Source organism: Lupinus angustifolius, chromosome LG20, assembly GCF_001865875.1.
Source record: "Lupinus angustifolius cultivar Tanjil chromosome LG20, LupAngTanjil_v1.0, whole genome shotgun sequence".
Lineage (NCBI taxonomy): Eukaryota > Viridiplantae > Streptophyta > Magnoliopsida > Fabales > Fabaceae > Lupinus > Lupinus angustifolius.
In genome coordinates, this window is record NC_032028.1 from 10,745,657 (window position 1) to 10,764,878 (window position 19,222).

At 27.8% G+C, this 19,222-nt stretch overlaps 2 protein-coding genes across 3 annotated transcripts; both read right to left on the bottom strand.

Annotated features, from left to right (window-relative positions):
- LOC109335697 (CRIB domain-containing protein RIC7-like) lies at nt 1,837–3,936 on the bottom strand. The gene is made up of 4 exons (XM_019571851.1): nt 3,599–3,936; nt 3,308–3,408; nt 3,081–3,186; nt 1,837–2,385 (listed from the first exon to the last, which is right to left on the bottom strand). The coding sequence occupies exons 1-4, from the start codon at nt 3,657–3,659 to the stop codon at nt 1,979–1,981; spliced, it is 675 nt and encodes a 224-aa protein (XP_019427396.1). The 5' UTR covers nt 3,660–3,936; the 3' UTR covers nt 1,837–1,978.
- On the bottom strand, nt 6,143–12,459 carry LOC109336479 (succinate--CoA ligase [ADP-forming] subunit beta, mitochondrial-like). Of its 2 annotated transcripts, XM_019573095.1 has the most exons (13): nt 12,202–12,459; nt 11,866–11,976; nt 11,379–11,490; nt 11,049–11,113; nt 10,280–10,357; nt 10,036–10,110; nt 9,786–9,938; nt 9,563–9,697; nt 9,085–9,249; nt 8,904–8,963; nt 7,239–7,301; nt 6,691–6,762; nt 6,143–6,597 (listed from the first exon to the last, which is right to left on the bottom strand). In XM_019573095.1, the coding sequence occupies exons 1-13, from the start codon at nt 12,301–12,303 to the stop codon at nt 6,523–6,525; spliced, it is 1,266 nt and encodes a 421-aa protein (XP_019428640.1). In that variant the 5' UTR covers nt 12,304–12,459; the 3' UTR covers nt 6,143–6,522. The 2 variants fall into 2 exon arrangements, with proteins under 2 accessions (XP_019428640.1, XP_019428639.1); XM_019573094.1 differs by lacking the exons at nt 6,143–6,597; nt 6,691–6,762; nt 7,239–7,301 and adding exons at nt 7,745–8,199; nt 8,293–8,364 and having other exon boundaries at nt 8,841–8,963; nt 12,202–12,454.

Below are 19,222 nucleotides of genomic sequence, written 5' to 3' on the forward strand. Positions count from 1 at the left end.
TTTATCCATAAAATGATAAACATTACTATTACTATCATAAAAAATTATTAATCATGTATAACAATAAAATTCATGATTAGTAACATAAATATGAATTAGTAAAATATATAATAGTTACATTTATAATCTTACATTTTATAATTAGTAACACATGTAACAATACATGTATAATAATATATGATATATGTTAGTTTCAAACTTAATATCACAAAAGTTGTAAATATGTTCGAAATCATAAGACACTAGGAAACAATTTAGTAACTAATAACATATATGATACTAACTTAATAACAATTTAGTAACATATATAACACTACAATTCACTAATAAAACATTATTCCCTAATCCTTGTATATATTTCTTTAATATGCGGTTCGGTTCGGTTCCAACGGTTCTTAAATTTCTAAAACCATAAACTGAACCGAACATAAACGGTTCCTTAAATAAATAACCGAACCGAACCGCGAAACCGAACCGAACCATATTTTACGGTTTGGTTCGGTTCGGTTCCATCGGTTTTGCGATTTAAACCGGAATCCCTTACACCCCTAAATGTCATTGAAGCAATTAATCTCATGCATCTTGTTTGAAAACTTTTAAGGAGTTATTTAGTTAATAAACAAATTGAAGCTAAAAATCATGTTGGATTATTTAAATGAGACAAAATCCATGAGTATCCCAAAAATTATATGTATCCGTTAGTTCAATTGGAAAATTGGTGAGTAATGTAAAAATCAACTATTTTAGGCTTGACCTTAAGAGCTTCAAAAATGCATATAATATAAATTTATTATATATTCATTAATTTTAATGGATTATAATGTATGAATAAAACTATATTTTATGTACCAAAGAAAATAAAACTCTTATTTTATTTATATTATTTTAATATATTCTTCTTGGGTAAGTATAGTAACCACTGTCAAAAGTATTATTACGATACTAATTAATTATCATATTTATAATATTAAATCGGAATATATGTCGTCTAACCTGTTATATTAGAATAACTTTATTACTGTATCTTAAACTACTTGAATAAAGAAGTTGTTGAATAATATTAAAATGACTACATTTTTATCAAAATATATTTATTTTAAGAGTATAAAATTTATGTACTGACACTGTAAATATTTATGTACATGTACTCTATTATTCATCATTCATTTGTATTACCTTTTTTGAAAAGTCAACAATGATTAAGTATCATTGGTGGATGATACAATGACAGTGTGTAAAACTCATATACAGATATAGATGTATGATAATTTTGTAGGTAATAACATTATTTCCTATCTTTAATATGTGGTCTCATTCGAAAAATTCCTAAATTTCCAAAATCATTAACCAAACTTAAAATATTTATTATATAAACAAACCAAATCACATTTTATGATTTGATTTAATTCGATTACGCTAATTTTATAGTTTAAACTAAAACATGTAAAATCTCGAATTGAACAACATGACAATCTACAACTGAGTCATCCATGTGTATACTTGATCGAATCAATAAATGAGTTTTGGGTTGTCCACGTGGACATTGTCAATCCTAAAATTGGATTCTCAACATAATAGTAGGAACATAAAAGGAATGTAAGGATTTAGGATTAAGGGCCTCATTATCATATCCTCCTTAGATCTTTCTAAAAGTAGTGTGTTTGTTTGTTCATTGTTCTCCCTTTTTTGCTTTAATGTTGCATTTTATTGTTGTAATGGAATTTATCATAATATTTAGAGTAATCTATTGAAATGTAGATCTTGATATTTATGTCAAACATACTATTGGAAACTAAAATAAAGAAGTTACACTAATTAGTACTTACATGTTAGCGATTGTTACATTATACAAGAAGGTATGAAAGGAAAAACAAAAATCATGTTAATAAAACGCACAAAAATGAGAAGGAAAGTGTCTGATTGAAGAATTAATTGTGCAACACTCTAACTAATAATAGCATAAAAGTATATCAATTTCTCAAGATATCCTACTTACTCCTCTTTCATATTGTCCACTTTCTTCCATGAACCTTTGTTTGTGCCTAGGCTTGGATACAAACGCGGGTGGAGATTCGAGTTCCGTATGTTGGTCTTTTGATCTCAATTTAGATGACTCGCCGAAATTAGAATTATCTTTCAATTTCTTCCGACGAGACTTTTTGGGAATGTCGAGTGAGTTATTTGTTGATGATTCATCCCCTTGGAACGCATCCAACTGTATAACTTGTTGGGTTGGGTTAGATTCATCTAAAGAATCTTTGAGTTTGGATGATTTTCTTGTTTGCCTTGTTTTGTTTGCCTTTTCCTTTGTGGGGGAATCCGTCATGTTGTTAGTTGATACTTTTGATCCCCTAGCGTTCACATGTCTTGAACCTCTCCTTGAAACTATTTATAAACATTTTTAACCATCAAAATTAAATCAATGCCACTATTGTTTTGGTTTTGGCTTCCATGCACCCTCTTTCAATTCAACAATAAACAAAAAATGCCACTTTTAATAGTCAATTAATATGGTAAATACTAAATTGTGTTGATGAAAAAAAATGTATGCTTACGGGCATATTTTAACTTATTCAAAAATTGAATTGAAAATTGGTGAATACATATTTATTGATACACATGGATTTTATAAATGCAAAAAAATTCAGTGCAAAACTTATTTTTTTTGGGTGAGTTAAAATGTGTCATTGGAGAGAAATAGAAAACCCATAAAATTTGTTAGGAATTGTTTTTTGATGGGGAAGGGGACAAAAATATTATGCAAGTGGCTAGGTTTAAATACAATGTTCACTTTATGTTTCTATATTAGATCAACTTAAAGGTGAAAATTCTCGATTTAGTTTGTAAGAACTTCAAATGTTGGTTATATTAGATATTATCATAATAAATTTTACACTCGTATTTATCTTAACGATGAGATTCTTAAAAAGTAAGTTGAAAGTTTTCATTTATTTAGAATTAACTTGAGGTTTGTGCTTTTTTATTTATGACAGATTTGAGGATTCACTTTTTAATATACACTTTCTATTATATTATTTGAGTTTTGAAAGTAACTTAGTTTGGGATGGATTAATACGTACCTTCGGAGACCCATTTGACTGAATTATCTTGTTCTATATGTTGAAGCTCTCCATTTAAATCTAAAGGTGTTGATGCATGTCTCGGAGAAGATTTAAATTCGTTCATCTGAAAAAACAAACACGACAAAAGCCTCCTTTTTGTGAAGTTAAATTTACACAAGGATAATTATTCTCCTAGCTATCTTCTACAAGGCACAAATAAAAAGATGAAGAAATCAAATAATTACCCAACTAGGAGTATTTACAGAAGGACCATCCCATCCTATGTGGGCCACATGCTTTACATCCGTTGGATTTCCAATCTGTATTTCTTCTTCTTTTTCATTTTCTGTCAAATGTATGAGAGACATTCTATTATTGCCGTAGAGGGATAAATAATTATCATACTTCCTTTCACTCTAAGCCCTAATAAATAAATCCTAAACCCCTTCTTTCACTCTATGTATATATATATATATATAAATGCTAACAATAATGCATTAAAAATATGATATATGAAGAAGGCAAAGATTACTTACCAAATATTTGAGATATGTATTTAAAGCCTCTAAGAAGGCCCTTGACCTTCTTACTGGACATGCCCAACAAATATGATGCTTTGAAATTTTCTTTGTCCAATTTATAAAGATATACTTAGATATTTATAGCCTTTAGTAAAACCCAAAAGATTAAAATACAGCATTGAATTTGAGACCCAGAAGAGATAAGGGAAAAAAGAATGTTAACACTCAAGAATATATATGTATCTTTGAATTGAAGAAATATTGTAGAGAAAACCCATCAATGGGGTCATTAGAATTTTTTGTCTTTATGAACTGCAAAGATTGTATCATGTTTCTTTCTTCTTCTTTTTTATTTGAAGAAAGAAGAAAGAGGCAGTTTTTGACAAATGTGTCATGAAGGTGGCAATGATGAGAAAAGCTATGAATGCAACAATTTGGTTGACTCTATGAAAATTATTTCCTTCTAGATTCTCCAAGTCAAATCAAAACCATAAGTTTATCTAAATTTTAGGTATGACAATGAGAAGTATTTGAAGGCACTAGTTAAATTTAGTAAGTCTTTTTTAACAGACCATTTTTACATTGAATTATGTCCACATGAATGGACAACATGGGTGCATGGATGTTGCTGATTCCTAATTCTTGGGAGGAAAATATCAGGAATGTTATTATTCATTTCTTCAATTATGTTTCTCAATTCTCATAATATCATATATACAATTAAATGAAAGTGTATGTTTACAATAGTTAGCTGTTAAAGATATCAACTCAACTTATTACAGAATTAGTATCCGAGCAATAGTTATAAGATAGATCTTATTGTTAATGTATAAAGATTTATATATAATTGTATATCATTTATCATTCATTTATATTACTTTTTTTGAAGAGTTAATAATGATTTAAAATAAATGGTTGATGAAAAACTGATAGGGTATAAAACTTTTACACTATAGTGCACACATTTTTTCTATAATATATTAAATAAGCAAACATTAATATTTAAAATAACAAATAATATCCCATTTTATATTTTTCTTAGTAACAAATAGTTTTCATGATTGTGCAATAGGTACACGTATTAATGGTTATAGATATTTGTTGAGTTTAGGAACATATCATGAACTTAAAATGGAAGATCCATCATCCGTAACATTAATGATATAAAGAAGGGAGATTGCAACTGGTATATGTGAGGTTTTGTAGGATGAGACCCATACTTTCTTGTAGTTTAGAAAATGACATTATCCTTCCCTATTTACATTTTCAGTCACATTCACTCTAATTTCTAATCTATTAAAAATTGAAAACTATAAAAATGTGCATTAAACAAATAGGTGAGCAAGAAGAAGAAAAGGATCTCATCTATTTAGATGGATTATTTATCATAATAGGTGTAACATAAAATACAAAATGAGAAGTTAGGATATGTATCATGACAAACCTACGGAATATCACGTGGTTCAATTAAAGAGAAAAATTGTGGGTCTATAAAACACACAACATGATTTTTGGGTGGATTTTGAAAATTAAACTTAGACTATGTCGTCTGACATAAATTGTTCAGTTTGAAAAATTAGCTAAAGGCTGAAAAGTTAGTTAAATAATGTATAGGAGGGGGTGGGCATGAGTTTGGTAAAATTTATTTTTTACCTAACCCTTAATATAAGTAGGGTCATTTTTGTATTTGAACTTAGTTCTAAAATTGAAGCTAGTTCAACCAGAAATATTGATTGGGATTACCTTTGAACTCAAGTTTAGACCCAATTAAATATAATATATATATCTTTTAAATAAAGTTTTCTCATTATTTTACTTATTATTTAGTATAGATATATAACTGGACATTAGAAAAAATATATGTAATATTCGTTAATCATATATATATATATATATATAAAATGTAAAAATTAGAGAATCAATTATACTTTCTACAAAAATAAATATTATACCCTAACACAACTAAATAGGGGAGGGCATCTACAAAGAGAGTATCACTCAATTTGTCAATGCAAGAAATTGGTCAGAAAAATATTTAACTATTAAATTTTTAATTTAAATATATTTTTTCAAATCAATCACAATCAATGATACACAAAATGACACACTATATGAGATAGAAGATATATGCTCCCATAAAATAAAACACATAAATATGATAAGTGAGTGACAATGAGATAGGTCGGACTTAGTCATGTTAGATTGTTAGTAATCTACCATCCCAAATATTGCATGAGTATAATTTTTTAATACCCAATAAAACTTGACCCTATTTGAGTTCAATCATAACTAAATCAAACCAGGTGAATAAATAGAGTCAGATGTATATTAAAACTGAACACTGATAAACTAATGCGTTTGATAAAATTGACTGAAAATTATAGACTAATATACAAAAAGTATGAAATTTTTGAGAGATAAGTCACTTTTACAAGCATCTAAATCAAAGCTTATAATTTGAGGCATTCTCTAAAAATCCGATTTAACCAAAACATAACTACAAGCTTAGTTTTCATCGAATAAGCTTTATTGTCTAGCTATAAATAAACTCATAAAAACTTGATATTAAACCACCAAGTAAACATGCTCAATTGAAAATCGCCACTTTAAAAGCTACAGGTTTAGGCTCTTTACAGCATGTCCAACAGAAATAACTATATTTCAATGCCGTCCAGCATTGAGAGAACTCAGGAAGGAATAAACGATAAATGGATTAGTATCTGGAATTGTAAGAGAAAAACCAAATACCAACCAAGTTCATAATTCAAAAAAAACTACACTGTGGGAAGGCACTAACTTATTGGAAACGCTTTGATAACCACTACATCTTCAATGAGAAGTTTTGTTGCATCAATTTCCCTTCTCCTCAATTAGTTTATAACACAAAGAATGATGTTGTAACTAAAACTGGTTTTTTAATTTGAACAAAAAGTAACCCTTCATTTGTATGCTTTCACTGCTTTCTGTGCAGCATCATCCAAATCTTCAGCTGTTATTAATGCCAAACCACTTTCCTGTTGAACAATTAATGAATATGATAAGCATTCAAACGTTCTTGCTTCCTTTTTTAAATAGAGAAAAAAATAAAACAAGCAATAGGATAGTACCTTCAAAATTCTTTTTCCTTGATCAACATTGGTGCCTTCTAGACGAACAACCACAGGTACTTTCAGGTCAACCTTGAAAGTAACACCAGAAGAGTTATTGCTATTATAAGATGAGTGTAACATAGAATTCAATCCCTATTCAATTAAAAAAAGTCACAAAGAAAAATAATATAATACTAGTTCTATATGTCTCTTTCTTGATATCTAACTACTTAAAAATATGCAACAATAAAAAATCCAATTACCCATTAAAAACCAAAACAGTTGTAAACTGATCATGCTAAATCTGATCAGACATCCAATAAGAAGAATCTACATTTTCTGTACCCAAAAAAATCTATTGATTTAGTTGAGTCTTTTAATATCAAATAGTAGTTCCAAACAATCATTATCCAGAATTGCTAATGAAGATAAAAACCATGTTAATTTGTAGGAGAAAGGAGAAATGCGGTCATTATTCCCAATTCTCTGGTAGGCCAAAGCATAAATCAACTTTAAAGGCGTAATTTTTATTTTGACATCAATAAAGAATACATAACTTTACTAACCTGCTTTGCAGCATTCACTATTCCACTAGCTATAACATCACACTTCATTATACCACCAAAAATGTTAACCATATATGCTCCCATAAAATAAAACACATAAATATGATAAGTGAGTGACAATGAGATAGGTCGGACTTAGTCATGTTAGATTGTTAGTAATCTACCATCCCAAATATTGCATGAGTATAATTTTTTAATACCCAATAAAACTTGACCCTATTTGAGTTCAATCATAACTAAATCAAACCAGGTGAATAAATAGAGTCAGATGTATATTAAAACTGAACACTGATAAACTAATGCGTTTGATAAAATTGACTGAAAATTATAGACTAATATACAAAAAGTATGAAATTTTTGAGAGATAAGTCACTTTTACAAGCATCTAAATCAAAGCTTATAATTTGAGGCATTCTCTAAAAATCCGATTTAACCAAAACATAACTACAAGCTTAGTTTTCATCGAATAAGCTTTATTGTCTAGCTATAAATAAACTCATAAAAACTTGATATTAAACCACCAAGTAAACATGCTCAATTGAAAATCGCCACTTTAAAAGCTACAGGTTTAGGCTCTTTACAGCATGTCCAACAGAAATAACTATATTTCAATGCCGTCCAGCATTGAGAGAACTCAGGAAGGAATAAACGATAAATGGATTAGTATCTGGAATTGTAAGAGAAAAACCAAATACCAACCAAGTTCATAATTCAAAAAAAACTACACTGTGGGAAGGCACTAACTTATTGGAAACGCTTTGATAACCACTACATCTTCAATGAGAAGTTTTGTTGCATCAATTTCCCTTCTCCTCAATTAGTTTATAACACAAAGAATGATGTTGTAACTAAAACTGGTTTTTTAATTTGAACAAAAAGTAACCCTTCATTTGTATGCTTTCACTGCTTTCTGTGCAGCATCATCCAAATCTTCAGCTGTTATTAATGCCAAACCACTTTCCTGTTGAACAATTAATGAATATGATAAGCATTCAAACGTTCTTGCTTCCTTTTTTAAATAGAGAAAAAAATAAAACAAGCAATAGGATAGTACCTTCAAAATTCTTTTTCCTTGATCAACATTGGTGCCTTCTAGACGAACAACCACAGGTACTTTCAGGTCAACCTTGAAAGTAACACCAGAAGAGTTATTGCTATTATAAGATGAGTGTAACATAGAATTCAATCCCTATTCAATTAAAAAAAGTCACAAAGAAAAATAATATAATACTAGTTCTATATGTCTCTTTCTTGATATCTAACTACTTAAAAATATGCAACAATAAAAAATCCAATTACCCATTAAAAACCAAAACAGTTGTAAACTGATCATGCTAAATCTGATCAGACATCCAATAAGAAGAATCTACATTTTCTGTACCCAAAAAAATCTATTGATTTAGTTGAGTCTTTTAATATCAAATAGTAGTTCCAAACAATCATTATCCAGAATTGCTAATGAAGATAAAAACCATGTTAATTTGTAGGAGAAAGGAGAAATGCGGTCATTATTCCCAATTCTCTGGTAGGCCAAAGCATAAATCAACTTTAAAGGCGTAATTTTTATTTTGACATCAATAAAGAATACATAACTTTACTAACCTGCTTTGCAGCATTCACTATTCCACTAGCTATAACATCACACTTCATTATACCACCAAAAATGTTAACCAAAATTGCCTTCACTTTGTCATCAGCAGTCAATATTTTAAATGCTTCAACCACCTGATTTATATAATTGCAAAGAAAAAAGAACAAATACATCATAAGATTGAGATCATTTGAGGTAATAATATTCAGCAAGACCAACACCACAGTGAGAGCAATCCTAACTTTAAAACATTACCTGGCCCTCAGAGGCATTCCCACCTACATCTAGAAAATTGGCAGGAGTACCCCCATGCAACTTAATTATATCCATTGTGGCCATTGCTAGCCCTGCACCGTTCACCATGCAGCCAATTTCTCCATCTAACCCAATATAATTCAAGTCTGCCTTTGCGGCAGCCACCTGTTCAAAGATAAAAGGCACAAATAATGTTACATATACCCAGCGAAAAGGAAAAAATTAAAAATATAATGGCTCGATAATGAGGCACAGATACATCATGATAAAACTGGCATTGGCATATAAAATTTCACTCAGTCCATAGTTGCATCATAAGCACAAGCTCCAAATATAAAAACATATCAAAAGCATCAGACACTAAAAGATATGTATTTAGCCACTTTGCCACTCAAGTTGTAAGGGAGGGCTGAGTTTAGGGCTCATATGTTCAAATCCCTAGTAAAGTAAATCACACGGGTACAAAAAGTATGTCAACCTCTCGAGGATCCTCTTGTGTTGTATCACGGAGAGTGAATATCTCTTTTTGGCGATATGCAGCATTATCGTCAAAATTCAACTTAGCATCAGCAGCCACCAATTGTTTATCAGCAGTCTCCGCAATGGGATTGATCTGTTCAAGAGAACCAACAGTCATTTTAGACACTCTTCATAAAATTAATAGGTTGTAGAAAGTGCACAACTCAACAGCATATGCTTACTTCCAAAAGAGTGCAGTCAGAATCACGAAAAAGTTTATACAGATTCTTCACTTGTTCAATTGATTGGTTTCTATCTGCCCCTTTGGGAGCCAAACCGTCAACAACCTTAGCAGCATCTTCATCAGTAATCCCTTTGAAAACATCAATAGGTACCTAATCAAAAGAAGAAAAGCATATGGTGTGTCTTCAAAAAAATAAAGATACGATTTGGGTAGTTTGAACATCATGAGAAATGCTAACAATAACAAACCTTTATAATCATGTCTGGGAATTTCTCTGCGAGATCTTCAATGCTGGTTCCTCCCTTGCTACAAGCAATAATAAGCTGCAAAACCATAAAAGAGAACAACATTGTATAAATAATTGTCCATTGGTTAGAATTAAAGAAATTAAAATTAGGAGGGGGTGTACATTAAACATGATATAGAAGTTATAAAAGCGTAATTACACAATGTAAAGCAAATTAAAGATGGTATACGAAATAAGAAACTTACTGGGCCAGCAGTATTACGATCCAGAGTTATAGCGAAGTACATCTCATTCACAAGTGACAGTTTTTGACACAAATAAACCTGAAGACAATTAGATATCATACAATCAACTAGTCCAGAAATGCCACTCATTTGTATATAATTCTACATAAATACATTGGTTGATAAAAATTTAAAACAAAGTAGAGCTCTAATTGTGTAGGCAATATATAGGTCATTTCACCAATACCACTTCAATTGATTTTTATAGTATTAAAAAACTGTGTAACTATGAGCCGTTACATAAAGTACTAGAAATATCCAATGGAAGTGTATGTAGATTATCAATTGACTGGGATACCAAAAAGGACAAGTGGTTATAAGTTTATGACTTAGACTATAACAGTTGATGGAAAGACTTTGAAATAACAATGCTGAAATACATCTCATTGTGTTCAACTTTCAGGAAACACCAGTTCAAAGGGTGAAATCAATCCAATAATAGAACAAGATGACTTGGTGGAGTTTAACAGGCCAATCAATAAGAAGCACCGATTTATCCTCCCAGAATATATTTATACATGAGACAAGAAACATCACCTACTGTTAGCTCAATAAGCAAAATTGTCATAAAGAAAGCAAACAACACTACTGAAACATAATTTACCAGTGAAGGTTGATGTCATTGCATCACCAAATATCATTTTTTCATAGATAAAAGTTGCTGGTATATATACACGTCCTAAAAATGCTAGCATGCTCGCAGATGAAATGATTGAATAATTTCTCATACCTTGCTAACAAGTTTTCCCTGAGGACCTGTTTGTTTGGTAACAAGTATCTGCCCAAGCATCTTCCCTGAAATAACAATAACCATAACAATGAGACTGATGACCACAAAATAATAATAGCACAAAGCAAAAAATCATGGAAATATAGATTATCGAGCACTATATCCTCTATGATTTTAGACTGAAAATTAATATACATCACAGTTTTCATTTTTCAAGAGTGCGATATGTATTGATTGAGTCCTATATTTAAGGCAATATAAAAAATTAAATTGACAACAAGGTAAGGTACAATTAGAGGGAATAACTAAGGTCTAAGGCACATGCATTACCAGCTATGTCTTCAATCTGGTCAGTCTTAACAATGTGCACTCCTCCCTTGAGACCGCTTTTAAAAGTCCCCAAGCCTCGCCCACCAGCTAAAATTTGACTCTTAATCACCAACTGCACAGTAATACTCCCAATTACATTACTTGCCAATGTTATTCCTCACAGTATTATGTACTAACTGGACCCATTTGTTCAAGCATAGAAAAAGTAGTTTTAAAATATTCTAAAAAAGTGATTTATGTCATAGTTTTATAGTATAATATTTATACACTACTGGTGTAAAGATTCCAGAGAGATATTTTTTATATTTTAAAAACCACCATTTTGTGGAAAAAAGAATAAACCTTAAAAAAATTCCAGAGGCGAAAACCATAGTCCTAAGGTTTCAATTTCTTAAACATGGAATTAATGAAAACACAGTCACAGTGTGCACTTTGCATCAATCAAGATCAAAGTGATGATAATAATAATAATAATAGGATACAATACCTCATTTTCATTAGGGAATACTTGGTTGATTGCATTTTTGACTTCTTCAACAGAGGAAACAGCGATTCCTTTTGGAACATTGACTCCATATTTGCTCATCAACTCAGCTCCCTGTTTGATTTTAACAAAAAATCATAAACGATCAATCAAACAGTTCAGATAGAGAAGCATACACGATTTCACAAAGCATATATCTAATTATCTATAACGCCAGATTCATCAACGATTTATCATTATTTATTGTTAACAAAATAGTGTTGTTCAAGAATATCAAATTAAATTAAAAAATGATTCAGCAAGGGTTGAAATTGATTTTGTGATGAAATAGAGAGAAACCTGGTATTCGTGGATGTTGAGGCGGCGGAGCTGGTGGTGCTGCCATTTTCCGGCGACGGAGAGGGAGCGAGAGGCGAGGTTTTTAATCAATCCCCTAACCATTGTTCAGAATTGGAAATCTGAGAAAGTGATGAAATATATTGAAATCGGAAATGAGTGACTGCGCCTTTATTCTTCTGCGCGCATAAAACTCAAACTCACCTTACGCAAAACTTTAGCATTGACCGTACATTTCTACTTCTTTTTTTTACTGGTTTATTTTACCCTAATATTAATAGTTTCATCCACCACTAGGTAAAAGTAGTAGAAATGTATAATTGTATAAAGAATGGTGTGCTGAAAATAAATTATTAAAATTAGAATGTAATATTTATACATTATACAAAGATTTATACATAGTCACTATATTATTTATCACTCATTTGGAATATTTATTTTGAAAATTTTGGATTACTTATTTTGAATTTTGAGAAGTGAATGGTGACTAAATATGAATTAGTGAATAATACAATGACAATATATAAAACTCATACAATATCGATGCTTATATTTTTTTTAGTGAAAATAAATTATAAGATGTTATTATTAAAATTGATGAGGTTTTAATTAAAAGTGTAATATTTATGAACCGTAAAGATTTATACACATTTAATACATTATTCATCACTCATTTGTATTTGTATTACTTTTATCTAAGAATTAATAATAATTGAAAATAAATAGTAGATGACACATGTAAAAAACTCTTACCATGTATGTTTTTTTCTTTTTAATTAAAGATAATTTTAGATATTGCGTCATAATTTTTGTTAGTCTTTTTAATCTGTTTTACTTTTGATTACTAGAAGTGTCATGTATAAATCATGTGTTGAAATTGAGTTATTTGTATTGTCAACGGTATTTTACATTTTTCGTCAAGGAACTAATTATTTTTGGGATTTGTGGTTGCCCTCCTAACAAATGTCATTCTCAGACATTAAACACTCAATCTTGGGGATCCAATAGAGTCTTACACGACTAGACCAATATCTTATTGTGGATATTAAACCAAATGTGTAAATGGTATTTGGAGTTGAAAGGTTTTGTTGCTTTTAAAGATAATCATTTGCAACGATTTTATAAACTTACTAGTAAGTCTCACCGGATATTTTTTGCAACATGTTAATAACGCATATATCATATGTGCATTTATATTGTTAGCCTGTTAGGAACACACGTGTGACTCGTGAATTCACATTATTAAAAACACACATGTTATTCATACATTCGTATTGATAAAAACACATGTATTTCTCGTGTATTTGCATGTTTAAACACATAAAGAAAACATATGACAATTTCAAATTTGAATTTTATAATGAAAATAGGAAACCGAAACATTACACTATATAATTTTTTTCAAAGTAAATATTTTAAAAGTTGTATTAAATGAAATGATTTTTTCAAGTTTGGATTTGAATTTCTTTTAATGAAAATAGGGAAATAACATAAATTAAGTATCTAACTTCTGGATTCCATTGTATCTAGTAGCAACAATAACATAAATTAAGTAGAAAAAGCTACGTCAAAATTGGGTTTCAAAATTTTTATTTCATGTGATGCATATGGAGTCAGGACAATTTAATCAACAATAAGAATGATTGCATTAAAAACATATATATAAAAAATCAGAGGCCAAAAGCGAAGTTATCAATAACTAACAACGATCCTTACCTTATTTTAGAGAAGAATAAAGATATATGTGAAACATTTAAAACAAAAAATGAAAATAGCGATTCATTTCAACAATAAAATGTGTGAACAAAATAAGAGATGCATAAATAGGAAGAAAAAAACAACTAATCTGAAGAGATGCTTCAAGGAGAATTAAACTACAAATGTTCACTGATAAGGTGTTTCTCACACAAATGGAATAAATGCAAACTTTACATGCAGATGGTAACAAAAGTTGAACGAATAGGGAGCAAAATATAAAGAGGAAAGAGTAACAAAAGTTTAACATATTTTTAGTAGTAAATAACTATCAAAACATTGAAGTAATATACAGAGAAAAGAATTAATAAAAGTTAAATGAATGAAACCATTCAGATGACGTTCGATAGGTATGGTAATACAAAAATAAAACATTTTTTATAATAAAAATGACGAAAAATGCAAACTTTATAGATCGAGAGTAAAAAAAATGTAAAGTTTATAGATCAAGAATAAATGAAGATCAAGTCATTGAAGCAATATACAAATAAAAAAAAGTAACAAAAGTTGAATGAACAACAAACCCTTCATGTGGGCATATGCAAGTTGTTCAAAACAAAAACAAAGATACTAGGAAATGGCATGCAAGTGGTAAAAAAACTTTTAGCCGAAAATTGTAGAAAAGTACATAAAAAATATCAAACACTTAAAGAACAAACATCTGCACTTTTAAACTAGTAGTTTACCTTTTTGGAAAGATGAAAAAGATATGAAATGAAATGAGAGAGATTAAGAGAAAGATATAAAATGAAATGGGAGAGATGAATAAGATATGAAATTAAATGGGATATTTGATGAGAAAATGATAGAGTATGAAGCAATGCATTGTATAAGTGTGGAGCTATTTGGACGGAAAATAATCACCCAACTGTCGACATGTGTCAAGTATGAACATTTTTTCTTGGGAATAAAGCATGTCCTGATTTAAGGAGAGAAGTATCTCCCCACCCTCACTCATTAATAGACACTTGTGTTATTTTACTTTTTGTTTTCTTATTTATTTTAAAAATAGGTAAAAAGTAATCATGTGTCATTACCTAAATGGTGTAAGGAGAGAATAAATTATTAAAATTTAAATGAGATATTTGATAAGAGAATGATAGAGTGTGAAGTTTTTCTTATATAGTAATAGATAGATAGAATAGATTATTAAAATTTAAATAAGATATTTGATAAGAAAATGATAGAGTGTGAAGTAGTGTATTAAATGAGGGAAAATCATCCAATTGTTGACACGTGTGAAGTAGGAGCTTTTTTCTTATATAATAACTAGTAAGTTACTAGTGCATTTGCACGGGATATTAATTTTTTATCGTATAGTTAATAACATACATGTTACTTGTATACTTCATATGAGAGTGATGAAGAGATTTGAAAGCATAATGTTAACATATAATGTAGAGAGAAAAAATAATTATTAAAAACAGAATTAAAGGGCCTAAACATTTAGAAAATATAAGAATTTGATGGTAATATTAGATAATTAAAAAGCAAAATAGTGAAAACAATGATAAAATTATAGAAGCTCTTTAGACAACAAAACTTTTAAAATGTAATAAGCAAACCATAGGTATGAGTAACTAAAATGCCCGTAAAATTTGAACATTGAGAGGTATTCTTTACACGACCACATGTATACTGCAAGGCTAATCATTGAAGAGTATGAGGAAATATTAAATGACTTCTTGGTATTATAAATAATATATGTATTACTTTGAAAACTTCTTAAAAGATTGTGTAAATTTTCAACGGTGAAAATGAAAATATTGAATGCAATGGAAAGTGACATTAAATGGAAAATAAAAAAAATTCCTAGTTGTGTACTCAAATAGAAAAGTAAATAAAAAATGTTATTACATATGCAACAATTAATTGAACATATAATCAGCAAAGAGTCTTATGTAAAAATTTAAACAATAAATAAAATCTTTAAATTGGAACAATAATAATTGCAATACTAACATGTCAATATTATAATCAAATCTAAACTCTAAAAAAATATATACATAATGAGCATTACTTAAATTAAGGAATAAAAAATAATTAAAACAAAAATAAATCAAATATGTGTTACAATACATACAACTTTATATATCTTATGATTATTTTTAATATAATGAATGTAGAAGAATCAATTTCATTATCACAATTAAATCAAATCAAATATATGACTTTATTTTAAGCAAAAAATGTTGTTTTTTTAATAAGGGTCAATGATATTATACATTTATATCTATAATGAGCCGTGTCTAAAATTAAGGAATAAAAAATAACTTTGATTGAAATTGTATTAGTATTTGAATTAGTCATTTTCCTAAGATTATTATTCTATTTTTGGTGGTTGATTACCATTGTTACTACTCTTAATAACTACTAACAAATATAAATAATAGAAAATTATTATTATTCTTTTTTATATTTCTTATTGTTACTATTTGAATACTACAACATAACATTGCAATATTAGAATCAAATCTAAACTATAAACAAAATATGTTCATAATGAGTTCTAACATTAAGGAATACATATTTGTTATGATTTATAAATATTTCATATTACCTATTATATAATTAAACAATAAATGGTAATAGATTTATATTTATAATGAACATGATCTAAAATTAAGGAATCAGAAATAACTTTGATTTGAATTGTACTAATATTTGAATTAGTCATTTTCCTAAGATATTTATTCTATTTTAGTTGTAAAATGTCAAATCATTTAGTAGCTAAAAATATAGTTGATATTTTCAGAACTAATAAAGAAAAATTTAAAATCATAAACATATATATTAAAATTTATACATTTTCTCTGTTACCATTGTATGGTTAGAAGTCTTTTTTTTACAATTCAAATTTTATGAAAACATATTATTACACTGTTACAATTTAAATATTATAATGATTGTACTTTTATATTATATATCGTTATATAATGATTGTACTTTAATATTATATAACGTAACAACTGCATATTATATTTCTTAATATAATGCTGCATTGTAACTGTGTGTATGGAAGAAGTTAATTTGTTAAGTGTTTCATTGATTTTATATTAAATAAATTTTAAAATAACGTACATGGCCAATAAATTTTTCGTAACGTAGTGAAAATATTAACTAAATAAATTTTAAAATAACATACATGTACAATACATGTTTCATAACATAATTAAAATATTAATCAAGAAAATATTGATTATACGTTTATATCTATAATGAGCAATGTCTAAAATTAAGGAATCGGAAATAACTTTAATTTGAATTATACTAATATTTGAATTAATCATTTTCCTAATATTGTTATTCTATTTTAGGTGTAAAATATTAAATTATTTATTAGCTAAAAATATAGCAGGTACTTTCAAAACTAATAGAAGAAAATTTAAAATTACAACCATATATATTAAAATTATAATTTTGATGGTTACAATTCTACGGTTACAATTCATATTTTTATAATTTGAATTTTATGAAAATATATTATTACACTGTTGCAATTCAAATATTATAATGATTGCACTTTAATATTATATAACTTTATGTAATTGACCAATAAATGTTTCATAACGTAGTGAAAATATTAATTAAGCGAATTTGCACACGACATAAAATCTCTCTTCTCAAATAAATGCAAATAATAACATACCTTAAATTGCATAATTTTCCATCTTAGAAGATTGATTCAATTACAGTTGTGATCTTGAATCAATTTTCTAATGGATCAAATTGAAAGTCTTAAGTACAATATAATACAAACTAAACTATATAATAAAAAAATATAATTTATAATAAGCGTTTTATTGATTTTATATTAAATAAATTTCAAAATAACATACATGACCAATAAATATTTCATAACATAGTGAAAATATTAATTAAATAAATTTTAAAATAACATACATGAACAATAAATGTTTCATAACGTAATTAAAATATTAATCAAGAAAATATTGATTATACTTTTATATCTATAATGAGCAATGTCTAAAATTAAGAAATCAGAAATAACTTTAATTTGAATTATACTAATATTTGAATTAGTCATTTTCCTAATATTGTTATTCTATTTTAGGTGTAAAATATCAAATTATCTATTTACTATATAACAAAAAAAACTCCTATAGGGACACATGTCAATATTTTATGCAAAGTTTGCTTCTTAGGGACACATGTCAATACCTCATGCAAAGTTTCCCCTCCAAAAGCTCATCACCTCATACTATACAACCTTACACACATGATTAAAACTATCTTTTACTATTTGTTTAAAAATATAAACATAATGACTCATTAAATAAATAATAAATATATAACAAAAAAAAACTCATAGGGACACATGTCAATACCTTATGCAAAGTTTTCTTCTTAGGGACACATGTCAATACCTCATGCAAAATTTCCCCTCCAAAATTTCATCACCTCATACTATACAACCTTACACACATGATTAAAACTATCTTTTACTATTTGTTTAAAAATATAAACATAATGACTCATTAAATAAATAATAATAATAAATATATAACAAAACAAACTCCTAGGGACACATGTCAATACCTTATGCAAAATTTTCTTCTTAGGGACACATGTCAATACCTCATGCAAAGTTTCCCCTCATGCAATGTCATCTTCTACTCTCAAACTCACTCACATGTATATAAATTGGTTGACTATTACTAGAAAGGAGAAGAAGATTTCTAAGAAATAATATGTCAATATTAATGAAATTAATATTCGGAGAAATATATTATCACATCATAATAGCTTATCAAATCATTCCTTATAAAAAATAAGATAAAACAATAGTATTAAAATTAATACACAAAGATTTGAAATATTATTAGTATATTTCAAGCTATAAATTAATACAGGTACACGTAAGATCAATTATAAAATCAAGAAATTGTATATAAATTGAATACTATAAAATATAATTAGTCACAATTTGAAATTAATATAATAATAGTCTTATTTTTATTAAAATTATTGAAAAACTATGTGGATTTAGTGTTTACTTCTAATATTACAATGTTACTTTTACAATATTAAGATAATAATAATGATAAGTATAACATAAATAGAATATTAAAGATATTAGATTAAGAATATTAAAAATCTTAACATTTTTTGAATATATATTAGTATAACATATGAGAATATAACGAATGAGAATTTTCAAAATATTTAATTACTATCATTATATTATTTAATTAAAAGATAACAATAATAGATATATTCATGGAAAATATATGTATTTTAATTAGGA